At 31.5% G+C, this 15,848-nt stretch overlaps 1 protein-coding gene across 6 annotated transcripts in view; it reads left to right on the top strand.

The window, feature by feature from the left end:
• Positions 1 to 15,848, top strand: part of LOC115214792 (receptor-type tyrosine-protein phosphatase T) — a 426,610-nt gene that overhangs the window by 174,971 nt on the left and 235,791 nt on the right. For 4 of the 6 annotated variants that reach the window (XM_036505346.1, XM_036505347.1, XM_036505344.1 and 1 more), the window contains 3 exons: positions 464 to 506; positions 6,380 to 6,491; positions 8,499 to 8,626. In XM_036505346.1, the coding sequence (XP_036361239.1) occupies positions 464 to 506; positions 6,380 to 6,491; positions 8,499 to 8,626 (283 nt within the window). The remainder of the gene's footprint in view (positions 1 to 463; positions 507 to 6,379; positions 6,492 to 8,498; positions 8,627 to 15,848) is intronic. The other 2 variants (XM_036505345.1, XM_036505343.1) reach the window with 1 other exon arrangement.

The raw sequence follows: 15,848 nt of genomic DNA, 5'->3' as shown, positions 1-15,848 counted from the left end.
GCAAGACAGTGTGGCATTTTGCCATTTCTCTGACCAGGCTGTACTACATATATTTCCGCCACCATAATGATTTTTAACATTAACCCAAGACCAACGTATTTTTGAGAAATTCTAAGGTCGATCAACAGAACTCTGATGCTTTACTACATAATCTTTCCACGTTTTAATACAGAATGCAAAATAACTAAATATCTTAAGGAACATCGTTCCATAACTTTCAAACTTATTATGGTGTACAATCAGAAATGCAAACGTGTTGACCGACATGGCAAAGCGCATTTTCTATTCACTGCGAAAACCATTTTCAGTTTAACTGCGTTGACGATCCTCGCTGAGTAACATTAAATATCGAAGCATCCTACTTTCCTTCTCCAAAAATAGTTAGTAGAACTCAATATTAGGAACACAGAACATTGTTGACATTATTATATAAAAAAATACATTTTCTCTCTTTTTATTTCAGGCTATCCAAAAGTCCTTTGCCAAAACAACAGCTCCTCTGAACAGTATGTACTTCGAAACCTTTATTTCCTTTTATTTTATTGATTTATTTATTGTTGTCACCTGAATATCATATCGATTCAAATTCGCAATTACTGTTAAGTAGAACGTTTATTACTGTTTACACTGCATTAAATTGTTATCATGTAAATGATGAAGACATTTACCTTATTGTTCTTATGGCTAATATAACTCTCTTTGAATCAATCAAGGATTTGAAAGTGGTAAACTACATCACTGAATTGTGAACAATTTCTGAGAAATTGGTCATGTATTTAATATCATGGAGCGTATAAAGACTTACCTACCTTAACTGAGACAATGTCTATCTAAGAAAAAAAAACTGCCCAGTTGAGGAAAACACTCCAAAATAACGACACAGTTGCTAAATATATGGATGAACAGAGTTACTACTTTTGTAGGTCTCAAGTGTATATCCTTTGTTCCTGCATCAGATGATGGAGTGCGTTAAATTAAGGATGGGTAGCCCAAGACAGATAACTGTCGGCCAAACGATAAAATATCCAGTTTCTAATGCATGTGCATGTGTGTGTGTGTGTGTGTGTGCGCGCGCCTGCGAACCTAGAAAACAGCTATTCTTACAAATAAGCATTCAGGCCGTGAATGTATTTAATCTTTTTATTTCAATATTACCATATTATCTTTCATACTATGAGACTGAGATCTTATAATGTCAAGAGATGAAGTGATTTCGGAACTATATATATATATATATATATATATATATGTATGTATGTATGTATGTATGTATGTATGTATGTATGTATGTATGTATGTATGTATGTGTGTATATAGGTATGTATGTATGTATGTATGTTTGTATGTATGTATGTATGTATGTATGTACGTGTATGTGTGTGTGTGTGTGTATGTATGTATATATGTATGTATGTATGTTCGTTCTGAAAATGTACCATGCCCACAACATAGAACGCACTTCATATTCAAGGCTCTGATAAAGCTACTGGATGTTATCCAGGTACTCAACTAAGAGTCCACGTCCTATAGCAGAAACAGCCGTAAGATAATGAAGTCCATTACATAACATTTGTTTTTCCACTGTCATATCTGTGTTTATATATATATATATATATATATATTTCTGCGATGGTTTTTGATGAGCAGCATCGATTTTTATAGATCTGTAAATTATAATATTATTTTGCAAGCTTAAAGCTGATAAAATTTTATTATTATTATTATTATTATTATTATTATTATTATTATTATTATTATTATTATTATCATTTATATTCAAACATACACACACACCTATATATAAGGGTTATATATGTGTACATTATGTATACATATATACACACACGCACATATACATACTTACACAAATGCATACACATATGCATGTATATATATATGTGTATATATGTATATATATATATGTATATATATTTATTTGGGAATTTATTGAGAGTCCATAGAAGTTTGTAAAATCCAGAATCTTCTGTTTCTAGCTACCATGGTTAAAACAATAGAAAGGTTTAAAACATTTAATCTGATCTTCAAATTACAAATCTGGCTTTGGTCTTAAAGCTTTCTGTATTACGACATGTTGTCGAATTCATAAGAGGACAGCTACATGTGATTACAAATATGTGTACTGGATCGTTGTATTTTATTGAGAAAGAATATAGAGAATTTGAAATTTAACATAGATTGTCATTTTACTGCTTTAAAATTAAACTAGACTTTACACAGAACGAATTTATTCATATTTAAAAATATAGAATTTATTTACATAATAAAGTAAATCATGCAACGAGAATAAACGAAAACTATGCTAGAAAATAAATAAAAGTATACTACGAAATCGATTTAATTTGAATTCCTAACTTTATAAAAGCAGTAAAACTTGTGCATATAATTAGTATAAAACAATAACCTACACACAAATCAATAACTTTAATATCAATGTATTATTTCTTTCGACAAATTTTAAATAAAAATTCGAATATTTTCAGGCCCCTGCAAAAATTTTTCTAATCCTAATAAAATTGTTTTTCTACAAGAACAATTTTTACAATTTGTAGAAATTTATCTCGCTATTAAAATGCTTTTTGAACCCTATAAAAATCTTGAATTGCTTAAACAATTTTCTACTCCTACTAAAATTGTCTTTTTGCCCCCATCCCTCAAAATATTTGCACCCACTAAAAATGTTATGCATCTCTTACAAATTTGGTCCCCCTTAAAAAATTATCGACCTTTTAAAAAGATTCTCTACTCTATCAAAATAGAAAAACTACATGGTCAATAAAAATCATTAAATTATCAGAACAATATTACCAGGTAGCATACCAAACTTCACATCGGTATCCTGAATAATTAGAAGAATTTTCTTTAAATTTTAAGAGGAGAGGCAATTATGTTGCTCCAACAGACAGAAATGATTTTTTTTTTCTGAATCTAGCATTAGTTTTTGAGCAAAAATGCACGTGAGCATGATCGTAGCAGACATAAACATGCAATTACATAATATATATATATATATACATATATATACATACATATATATACATACATATATATATATATACATATATATACATACATATATATACATACATATATATATATATATATATATATATATCGACACCTTACAATTTTACCTACTCTAAGTTTGGTATTTAGTCCCTGGGAGTGCACAATGACTCAACTGCAAGGGGGTGGTGCATGGATTTATATATAAATACAATTTTAAAAATCTGTAGAACCTCAAATATGCCTCATCACAAATTACCTCCTTGTCCATCAAAGTGTTTCGGTGACTAATCATTGTCGTAGCCGCTGTTGAACTAAAGTGTGTCACTTATTAACACACCCGACACTTGTTAACACCAGTAGAGCCTGGTATATAAATTGGCAAAAAACGACGATTGGAACGAAGTGGTCAGTTTATGCATCTTTATGTTTAAGGTTTTGTAATAGTTTGTGGTATCTTGGTAGTATCAAAATTTGCTTTTGAACATAAAAACTATTATAAATATATAATTGTTCTGTTTTTTTAAAGCCGTTATTGTTTTTAAACTTATGCGAGAATAGCTCAAAAGTGGGACACAGACCACAGATTTTAATTTATACTTTTACCTTACATATTTTAAAATTTGTGATTGTACACTGGGGATATTCTTTAGATTTTTTTATTTTAAGTGCTTATACATTGAATATAGCCAAATAGTTGGCTTTAAAACATAAGCAGACACTCTGCTAACATATATGATCTACTATATGTGAACATAGGAGGAAACTTTGCTACTTAATGGCATTATTAAAAAACACTAATAAAACAAAATATATAGCATCGTCGGAAGTATATATGTATATATATACACGTCATATACGTATAAAATCTGTGGCTCATCATATACATACATATATATATACATATATATATATATATATATATATATATATATATATATATGTGTGTGTGTGTGTATATATATATATATATATATGTGTGTGTGTGTATATATATATATATATATATATATATATATATGTGTGTGTGTATATATATATATATATATATATAGAGAGAGAGAGAGAGAGAGAGATAGGAACTTATATATATATTTATATATACCATTATGCTACAAATTCATATAATATCTAACATAGATGTCTGTATTTATGCTGTTGATATTTTACCGTAGACATCAGCTTAAATGGCATCTACTTATGAAATATCACAGGACTTCTATAAAACTTTATTTAAACAGTTAACGTTGATCTGCTATGAGAGAGAGATTATTAAACTTCATGCGTCTGTGTTTTATGAAAAAAGCTGATCTATGTTACTTTTATATACGACAATCAGGGTTATTCTAAATTTACAGAGTGTATTTTGGCCACTCATTCGTCAAGTCAGGCGGAATGTTATATGAAAATAAATTTACGAATTCTATTTTATCCAAAATCTTGTAAAGGAATGCCTTTCAACGGAACACTAATTTTTCGTTAAAAAATGTTGGGAAAGAGAGACACACAGCATGAAACATTGGCTTTAAATAGTTTCCTGTTGTTTACTAATTCACTTTTATGCTATTCTGCATGAAATGTCTTCACACCTCAAGTGTAGAAGAAATTATAGAACATACACATATACACACACAGACACGTACTCGCGCGCACACACAGTGTCTGTGTGTGTATTTATAACAGCATTGCGGCTCGTCTCCGTATGCATTAGGAGGAAAATAGTCTTCTTTTCAGCCGATTCTTCTGCTTCCCATCTTTCTGTGCTTGCATTAAATTGATATATCATATGTCTGTGATTGCTCGTCCCACAGAAGAAAGCTGAGTCGTCGTCACGGCATTTTGTTGTGTTGTGACAGGATAACTGTTGTTGGTAAAGGTAGCTAGTAACAGTGGGTGATGTGGTGTGCCACAACAGCAGTCGTAGCTGGTGTCCTACTACGTAGAGTTATTGTTGTGTAGAAAAGGTCACTGGACAATAACTGAACTTTAAGATAAGCCATTTCGAGTTTTGCTTTATTCAAGAAGTAAATAATTAAGTAAATAAATATATATAGGTTAAGTTGTATTCAGCTGTGAGGTGTGGTGAAATATATTATAGTAATGTGGGGAATGTGTGTAAGAAAGGGGTGAATAAATGAGGCACAATAGAATAATTTGATGTGGGTGTAAAAAGGAGCATTAGAAAAAGTCATTGGAGAGTAGCTGAGCTTTAGTAGGCCACGAGAGTATGGCATACCTCAAAAATATACAGACATAATTCAAATTTTGCATTAGAAGCAGCTCTGTAATGTAATAATTATCAATGTCATACATAATATACGTGTGTTGTGAAATGCTTTTAGGCTGCGGTTTTTCATACGAAGAAAATCCTTTTAAAGAGGTGGAGTGTTAAAAAGCACAGTGTATTTCGAAGCCAGGCAAAACGAAGCGCCCTGAAATGAACGAGACCGACAGATATCGATATTTCGCAGTTGTTTCTGCTTATCGTGGTATAAAAATATATTTTGAATTTGATATATCTTTTGACACGGTCCAAAAATTAATATTTACATATCTTTGCTCAGATCGATATTTCTTTATGGGTAAGGACCTCGGCATAGCAGCACTATATCTGACACTAAGTTCTTATCTTGTAAGAAGCAGGTTTCAAGACCATGTGACTTACGGCCCATGAGTACAAAAGGATTTTCTGTGCATATTTCTGCGTGGGTGCGTGTGTGTAAAAAGATATTTGAATGTGAGATGGAAGAAATAAAGGATATCAAAGTGAATCGCGCATTTTAATCTAATATTTTACCTTATCATTTCAAAATCTCCTGTATAGATTTATAATTCTGCTAATCTAGATTCAAGTTATTATTTGTTTTTCCTTCAAGAAACGTTTATGAACGTCTCAGTGCTAAGTGAAGTCAATATACAAAAATAAAAGAAATATTGGTTGAGATATGACAAATATGATTCCATTGAACTCCACCCACCCTTTCAAATGATATATTTATGCAATGTGTATTATGAAAACTTTCGTATTTCATTCATATTTTTTCTCTTGTATGTATAATTTTGAACGACACAATGAAACAAAATATATAAATTCCAAATATTTGAAATGTTGCGAAACTGCTAAAATGATTTTGACCAAACAAGAAGAAAGGAGATAATGAAATTTTAGAAAGATTGGTAAAATATCATTATCATAATTTCTTTTATTCTCTGCAAAGATATTGTAAAAAGGAAATATGTTCACAGATAATTGTATTACATTTCTATTAATGTTTTCATTTTCTACTCGTTCTATTTTATAGACTGAGAATGGAAATATTTTTTATTCATTTCTGTTCTTTTATTTTTGTTCCAGTGCGAAGAGTCGATTCTGTGTCTCCAAGCAGTCATATATCAGTTATTATTGGTGTCATCGTCGTATTCGTTTTCCTCATCATTACTTTCGCCATTTTACTTATGATATGGAGGTAAGATATTCCAGCTTATTGGCAATTTATATATTTTATGCATTTAGGCTTAGATTTATTATTCTGAGCTAATACTCGCTTAGCCAAATATTGGAAACTTGGACTCTGTGTATGTGCCTGCGTTCCAAAAATTAAAGCAAAATTTAGGCACTATTTTCAGGACACTACCATTTCAGAAATCACAGTGAGTTAAATCCCTTTTCTAAGTAATTCATATGCCAAGAGCGATAATATATCAGATAACTGCAGCTGTCAGTAGGTTTACGTTGTTGTCAAAGTATCCACTGCTGGTGGTAAATTACTTCAGTGCTCCAAGCAGCAGATTCTAGTTTGGAATTTATTATTTCATTGGTTTTCAATACTTCGGTGTTTCTCATGAGATAAGTTAGTTGCCGTTGACAAATTTCTCATCAAGGGTGAAATGCATTTCACATCTGCTAAAGAAATCTGACCACGAGCAATAAAGAGTTTTGAGGCACGGAATGGTCGAACGTTTTACATAATGTTTCCAGGAATAAAGTTTAGATCAGGATGGGGTATATTTTTGTAGCTTCAGTTAAATATTGATCGCTATAATTCGAGCCATGACACTAAAATTATAGTTTGACTAATACTGTAGACATCATTTATTAAACACAGAAATTTGCAAATATTTCATTGAGAAAATTCAAGAGGGACATTAATCGAAAGAAATGTATTTACCAATTAGCCAATTGACCAAGTGGGAATGATGTCAAAACTGTTAAAACTTTTAGCAAAACGTTATCGTGTTAATATACTTGTTATATTGTGACATACCAGAAATACTTGAAGGGCCGCGTGTGACTGGAGTGCCTCTGGTTCCCCATGCAAGAACAAAGTACATTCAGAGAATCTTTGTTTTTATATATTAGAGACAGAGGCAGTATTAAGACCGAGAGGTAATATTTATCCCCATTTAAATATGAATGTTCTGTTTGATCCTCATATTGGATTTTGGTGCAAAATGCACTCTTATTTCTATTGTTAGCGGGGAGATAAATCCTAACCATCTCTAGCGCTGAGACCAGCACATTGCGTGATTCCCACCTTCCTTGGTCTCATCAATGATGGACGATCGAGTGATAAAGTTAGCAGCGACTCGGCTCCCCGACAGCGATAGATTGGAAAACATTAGTATTTACACGTATGTTATTTTAACGGAAGCCTCAACTTTGGTAGGAGTACAATTTTTGTCAAATTTAAAGTAATACAAAACATAGTAGTAAAAATTTTCATATTGTATTTGAAGATGTTAGAAAATTTTTGAACAAATTCTTCTGCATAGAGTAAAATATTTGAGACAATTTTCACAATTCTTTTGCATTAATGAGGAGACACTAAATAATTTCTCTCCTTGAAATATTTTAGTCGCAATATGTCGAGAAAATCCTTGCTGTCTACACTTGCAGGAACGCTTAGATGAAATGGTGGAACCCGCTATATTTTTTCTAATCTTGTGCGTTAAGTTCGAACTTATCATCGCCGAAAGCCTAAAATGTTCTGAACAAATGCCACTACTCTGATTATACAAGGGTGTGTCACATGATATATCCTATTCCATTTTTTCGTATCATACGAAATTTAAAACAATCCCTTTCACCATTCCTTTATACCATTCGTTAAGTACATTTATTTAAAACACTGCAGTAGTAGTAGTTCGTAGTAGTAGTAGTAGCAGCATTATTGTGGCACTGAATCCACCATTTGTTGGTGATTCCCTACTCCTGGTGGATGACATCTTTGAACTATAAACAACTCAGGCAACAACCCTCCAATCTATGGATTTATTTGGTTTGTCTTCGCTGCTGATGGTTTTCCACGGTCTAAAAAGAAATCCTACCTCAATCTCTGTCAGTCACCTTTTTACAATACTCAGAGGAAATTTCGGGTCTATTCTTTGACTTGCCGGTCCTCACAGAGCACAAGTATATTGTAATTAAAATTAATATGTAATTAAAACTAACATGATTTTAATTCCGATTTCAGGCGAAAGCATCTGACGGCGGAGCGCGAAAAGGCGGATATGCCGTCTTTTGGACCGACTATCTTACCGGAGCCAGATACATCTCCACCGTCTACGCCCATTGGTAAGAACGTACAAGCAATATTTTCCAGTATGTATGCCTGCTATTTATTTCATTTCCTTCAGTTACGAATACAGTCATTAGTTTTATTTTCAGTTTAGCTATTATTATTATTATTATTATTATTATTATTATATTATTATTATTATTATTATTATATTATTATTATTATTATTATTATTATTATTATTATTGCTGTTGTAGTTATTGTTGTTATTGTTGCTATTATTATTATTATTATTATTATTATTATTATTATTATTATATATTATTATTATTATTATTATACTGCTATGCCGATGCTTGTAATGTGCCACACATGCATGCTATTTTGAATGCTTTCTAGAAAAAGTAAATCACTCTCACTAAGAACATTCCATTCACAGGAAACGCCATACAACAGCAGATAATAATGCAAATATAAGTTTTATTTCTCTTTCTAAGTTGTTTGTTCTTTTTCAATAGGCTGTAGCATCTCTTCTGATAATTATGAAGGAAAACTGAATAGTGTTTTGTGGGTAGAATGGAGGTACTCTTAGGTTGGCTCTTTAAAGTAAAATTATCAGGAAATATATATATGCGTGTGTGTGCGTGTATGTATGTATATATATATATATATATATATAATATATATATATATAATATATATATATATATATATACACATATATTCATTTATATATGTATATGTATACACATGTATCTATATGTGTCTATATACACAAATATATACATATATTCATTTATATATGTATATGTATACACAAGTATCTATATGCGTCTATATACACAAATATATATATATATATATATATAATATGCATGTATATATATGCATGTATATACATATATATACATATATATATATATATATATATATATATATATATATATATATATATATATATTCATTTATATATGTATATGTATACATATGTATCTATATGTGTCTATATACACAAATATATACATATATGCACGTGTATGTTGTTTATGTGCATTACTTTGAGCGTATATGTGCGTGTGTGTTCGTTTGTATGTGTGTTTGTTTGCTTGTGTGTATGTATGTGTGTGTATTGTGCTTACACGCGCGAGTTACATTCGAGAAGTGAAAGTTTTGGTCATAAAATATCTGGGTTAAAAGGATTTCTCAATGAGATAGAAACGAATAAAGAGGAAAAAGTTTTGAAGTTTTGACTGAAGTAGTTTTTGTTTGAAACACAAATTGTGGATAAGTAAGTGGTGTATAGATTGGAGTTTATTGTGAGAAAGTGAGTAGCACGGGGATCATTTGAGGGATTAAGGGGTTGTTATTTATTGGGAAGGATGTGTATGGGATTTTGCGCGAAGTGGGTAGGTGGTTCTAAAACAGAAAACAAAATCTACAACGTGGCGTAAGCAATGCACATCTATATGTACAAGTTTCAGAAAAACAAGGAAGCACAAAAATGCACGTATAAGCACAAATCCACACACACACACACACACACACACACACACACACACACACACACACACACACACGCACGCACGCACACACACACACAACACACACACACACACACACACACATACACGCGCACACTCTTACACACGCACACAAATGCTCAGGGACCAGTATATCCACGCACGTTAACACACATTAGACATACGAAATTATATGGATATATATATATAATATATATATATATATATTATATATATATATATTATATATATATATAATTGATATATATATATATAATTGATATATATATATATAATATATATATATATATATATATAATAAATATTAGGGAATAAATCCAAATTTACAGGGAAAAATCAGATTTAGGATTGAATCCAATTTTATAGTAAAATATTATATTAAATTAGAGACAAAACCACTATTATGCAAATCAAACAAAGAAAGACTTAAGCCAATACATAAAATAATTTATATAATTAAATTTAATTAAAATAACCACTACGATCGTTTCGTGTCAGCACTGCTATGAGACATTCTTCAGGTTGTTTCAAAACCTTCTTTGCAAGTTTTAAACAAAGAAGGTTTTGAAACCACCTGAAGAATGTCTCATAGAAGTGCTGACACGAAACGATCGTAGTGGTTATTTTAATTAAATTTAATTATATAAATTATTTTATGTATTGGCTTAAGTCTTTCTTTGTTTGATTTGCATAATAGTGGTTTTGTCTCTAATTTAATATAATATATATATAATTGGTATATATATATACCAGGTGGTGCTATTAAGTTAGACATGGCCTGGGCCAATAATGGCCGAAACCTATCAAAGTATCAAAGTATCAAAGTATATATATATATATATATATATATATATAAACACAGGGGAGGAATTTAGAAGGAACGGTCTCTATAAGTAAAGGGACTTGATGAGGAAACGGAGATATGAGTTACTTCAGGGTCAGTGCAAGAAATATTTAAGCAATGAAAAGGCGGTTTTTCACCATTTCAAATGTTTTTAATATCATAAACCCCAGTAAGATTCAACAGCCTGATTAAGAGAACGTATTTCTTGGTTGAATAACAAAGTGGCTTTAAACGTTTCTGTGCCATACTGATGTCTGCCAATGGAAGCCTTCTGCTTATCCTGCTGGCACCGTGGCGAAGGATTTACTAGTGAGAGTGGTCATCGAAAATTATGAAATGGGGGGCTGGGAAGTGAAATTAATTGATAATTTATTTACGTAGATTAATAATAATACATTAGGGTTAACTAAACTTATTCTTTGGGTCGAACGAACAACGATGGATACAACTTTGAATGTTTATGGCTATTATTCTTCAGAGTTGTTTGTTGAAATGTTCATAACAATCAGCGAGTGTTGCTGGGAAGTGAGTGTGATAATTGAATTATGAAGAGAGACATTGATGACACATTTAAGTAATAAACCGTACATTTCACTGATCCCGTCGAGTGTCTCCGGCAAATCATTGCTTGCTGGTCATAGCAAATGTTTCTGTAATGGTTTGCATAAACAAAAGAAAGTCGTTCATTGTTTGCTTAGAGAGTATGGTTGGTAGTTTGTTGGTAGAGAGGGCTGAGTTAAAATATTTTAGTTTTTTTATTTTATGAGATGTTGTACCCCAGTGAAAAGAAATATATCACATCAATTCGTTTTCGATGTTACTAAAAAAACAAAATTTGACTAAAAGGATTTAAAAAAATAAAACTAGCAATCGAATGTGTCTACTTGATCAAATCACGTTTACATTGAAACTTACAGCGCAAGTAATTTCTTTAGGCTTCTCATAATTTGGGATTTCATACAATAGTTTCATATCGATATTAGTGAAGGGAAACGACGATTTTCAGTTTCAAAACTCAGAATAGTGTTGTGTTTTGTCACATTTCAAACATCTAATTTCAAATCCCAACGAAGTGAAACTACTTCCCATCCTTATGGGGTAGATAAAATAAAGTAAAAGTCAAGCGTGTCGGATTGGCACTAAATATTAAATTGTCGGACAGAATTATGTCTTGCGGTATTTTTTCCATCCCTTTGTATTCTGAATCTTGCGGGACTTCATTGGTTGATAGACTTCGTTACCTGGCCCTAATCTATCATTAGCGGAAGCATTCACTCTATTTGAAACAGTGAGATCTCTCATCAACTTGGGGTCCCTTCTTTCTTCACCCCTTCCCATCAATAATAAGGTCTCTGAAAAAGTTAAGGATACATCCTTTACTCTTGTCTATCATTCTTGTCTACGATTACGCACACCTACAGTCTTGTAATATGGCAATAACTGATAATTTAATATCTGATAAAATTTAATATAGAAAACAGAATTAACTCTGCTAATATTTCATATCCTACTATAAATAGTCGAATGTCAATAACTGGGAAATACAGACTCCAAATTAAGCCATGTCATCATTTCTGCTAAACAGATTAATTATTTGTATATTTGCATTTTGCTGACATATCACAAAAATAGACAACACTATAAAAATATGTTTGCAAAATTATAACAATAAATAATGTTTTAAAACGGAATTGTATGCAAATATAACAAATTAGTCATTAATTTTATGTTAACGTATTTGACTTTATATTTTGATGATAAATCGATTGATTCAAAAGCTCATCATTTATGTTGATGCGTTAATCATATGTAAATTATATGCTGTAAGATTTTATTGGCACGAGAAATATAATTCCTTAATAACATAGATTGAATGAGGCATGAATTGCTTTAGTTTCTCTTTCATATAAAACAGAATTGGTTTAAAATATTGTTGCTAAACATACATTCACGATAATTTAAATCACCTTAGATGAAGCTTCTCTCTATTTGCGAGTTCTGACTACCTCAGACTCATGTTTGATGATGCAGCGACTGGTCGTTACGGAACAGGTCGATTTGCACTAATTTTAGATCTGTTTCCTATGCGTGGGCTCCCCACCGATCACATTTATATTTAATTAGTCATTGCACTGATCATAAAAGTCTTTACCATGTCGTCTTAGTTAAACTAACATAATTTGTGTGGCTAGACTTTTTCCTTGTATTCCATTCTCGGAAAATCCTTAAAACTCTGCCTGGAAGCTTCTATCCTGATTAATTTAAGGTTAAAGAGAAAACGTAATTTGCCGAACCTTTATCAGATTCAATTTGGAATTCTCTAATGGTTAGAGACGCTCTGAAGAGCTTCTGTTGTTTAAAGGGGTTAAATGAATCTACATGATATCGACTGTCATCACCGTTGCTTTGCATTCTCTTCAAATTTCAATAACGTTTATTTCCTCAGAAAGGAATTACAGACTCATTTACAATTTATGGCCATCTATATATGGAGTTCTTAGGTTATTCTTTACTTTGATATTTAATTCGTATAACTCATTAACTTAGAAGAATCGTGGGTAATTTTACGATACGCGATTCTTTCAATCAGTAAAACCTAATAACTTCACAAAATTAATTCAAATGAAATAACCAAGTTAAATAACATCACATATTATGAGGCCATCAGAGAGATTTTGTTGCTCGACTTACAAGAAATGGTAGCCAAATCACCCTCAAATCACAACCCACCGTCTTCTGTAAGGAAATACTAAACTGGATAATGTCATCTTAGATGCGTGAAAAACAGGGAGAGATTATGGCTGGAATGCCTAGGTCTGCCCAATCAGGGTTGACCAGGGTTAAAACACTACCACCATCAACAGCAGCAGCAACAACAACAACAACAACAACAACAGCAACAACAGCAACAACAACAACAACAACAACAGCGACAGCGACAACAATAACAACCACAGAAACATCATCATCATCAACAACAACACTAGACATAATGTTTTCTTCAATCTATTCTTCATTTTATCGGTATATTTTCTGATATAAATTGTAGCGTTGCATCGAGTGGAATCTAATTTTAAGGGATTTGCAATACTGAGAGCAGTCAAAGAAACGAGAATAAACATTTACAAAATATTTTGCATATCTTAAACGAAAATATTATTTCTTATATGATAATATTACCTGCTTTTTTTTTTTTTTATCAAAATTCATTTTCTGGATAAGCGATTTTTTAAAACTGACATAAGTTTTATTTTTGCAGTTGCATATTTCGGAAATTGAATAGTTCCGCCATATTAGCATCAGTTCAATTGTAAAACTAGAATTCTCTGTGTAGAGGCTCGCTGATTCTCAACCCTAAGTTTAAGTGGTTGCAGTAGTTATGTCTCATACATAAAACCATTTTATTCTGGAATCTCTTGAATGTTTATAGTCCTTGTACTTTAAAATCTGTCATGCATTTTGTTTAGAATTCAATACTCGGTTTCATATCCACCTAATATTTATTCGTTTGCACCTTCTACTTCGTAGTTATTGCAGTTTTCCAATATTGATATTTTTACCCTTTTTCAAATTTCTATCATATCAATATGGTTGATTTAATGGAATACTTCAGACAAAGAGTGATAAAGACAGAGAAATAAAGGAGAGAAAGAGAGAGAGGCGGAAGATAGAAATGTATTTCCCTCACTTATCATTTAAACATTAATATTAATTCCCATTAATTTTAGACTTCGTTATTAATCGCATCTATCGTAATTTATATTACATATTTTCACATAGCCCCAGTGATAACAAGTTTCCAATGGAACATGAAGACACATTTCTCGCAAATTTTTTATTTCAATTGAAGAGGAATTAACATTATTATACATTGATATATTTAAAACTGTTATAATCAAAGAACTTTTGCCCACCTTTAGTTGCTTGCTTGTTGGGTAACTTTCTCGAAATTTCGCCCCGAATCTTTCATTTCTTGTCCGCGTTTACAGTGTTCTCATATCGCTCTCGATACCAGCGATATTTCCCGCATTAGTTATCCTCGTACTTGTGATATTATTTGATCGCCCAATCCCTTTATCAGTGAATCTGTATATTCTGGTTGAAGCAAGACGAATAATGACAAATATGGAAAAAGAAAACTCTGCATTAACAGCAGAGAGAGAACGACTTTCCTTGTTGCCATTGAGTGATTACAAAATGGGTTGTGTTAAAAAGTTTGTGAACGTTACCGACAACGTGAATCATTGAAAGTAGACTTAAAATTACAACAGCTGAAACACTGTAGCCATAACAGTGAAGAAAAGAATGCTACTCAGAATATCGTATATTATCATTTCTCATTACGCTACGAATGTTTGAAAGACACTCCGTATCAACAAATGGTACTTTTCCTGTGTCTGATTAAAGAGTAGATCGCAAAACTAGCACGTAAATAATGCTCTTTGCATTTAGATATCCCTATTGATATAGGTTTAAATTAAAACTGGTTCTCTGACGATGCAACTAATGATGTCAGGTTGAACGTTTATCTTTTGTATCTGATACAATTTCTAAACAAGGTCTTAAGTAACTCTGTACGACATTAATGTGGACAGCTTCAATGCTTCGTCGCTTTAAGAATAATCTTTCAACGGACATCACAGTATTAAGCAAATGTTGACTTAAATAAATTTGTCTGAAAAAATATATTGGCGCCGTTTCAGTTCCTATTTTCTTTGTCAATCAAATATCCTTCTATTAAGTATAGAAGGGTGAAAAGGTATATTTTTACAGAATATCTGCTTCTAAAATATTGACAAATGAACCCATTTAAAATGTGTTTGAATAACGAAATCCCTTAAATGTCTTTACGTGAAACTAGTGTTTTCATTGTATACATTTACAAGCTTTATAATCGTTTTACGCACTTTCATATTTACA

The sequence above is a fragment of the Octopus sinensis genome, linkage group LG8 (genome assembly GCF_006345805.1).
Source record: "Octopus sinensis linkage group LG8, ASM634580v1, whole genome shotgun sequence".
Taxonomy (NCBI): Eukaryota; Metazoa; Mollusca; class Cephalopoda; order Octopoda; family Octopodidae; genus Octopus; species Octopus sinensis.
Note: the sequence above shows the minus strand (reverse complement) of the source record. Positions and strands in the feature narration are given on the sequence as shown.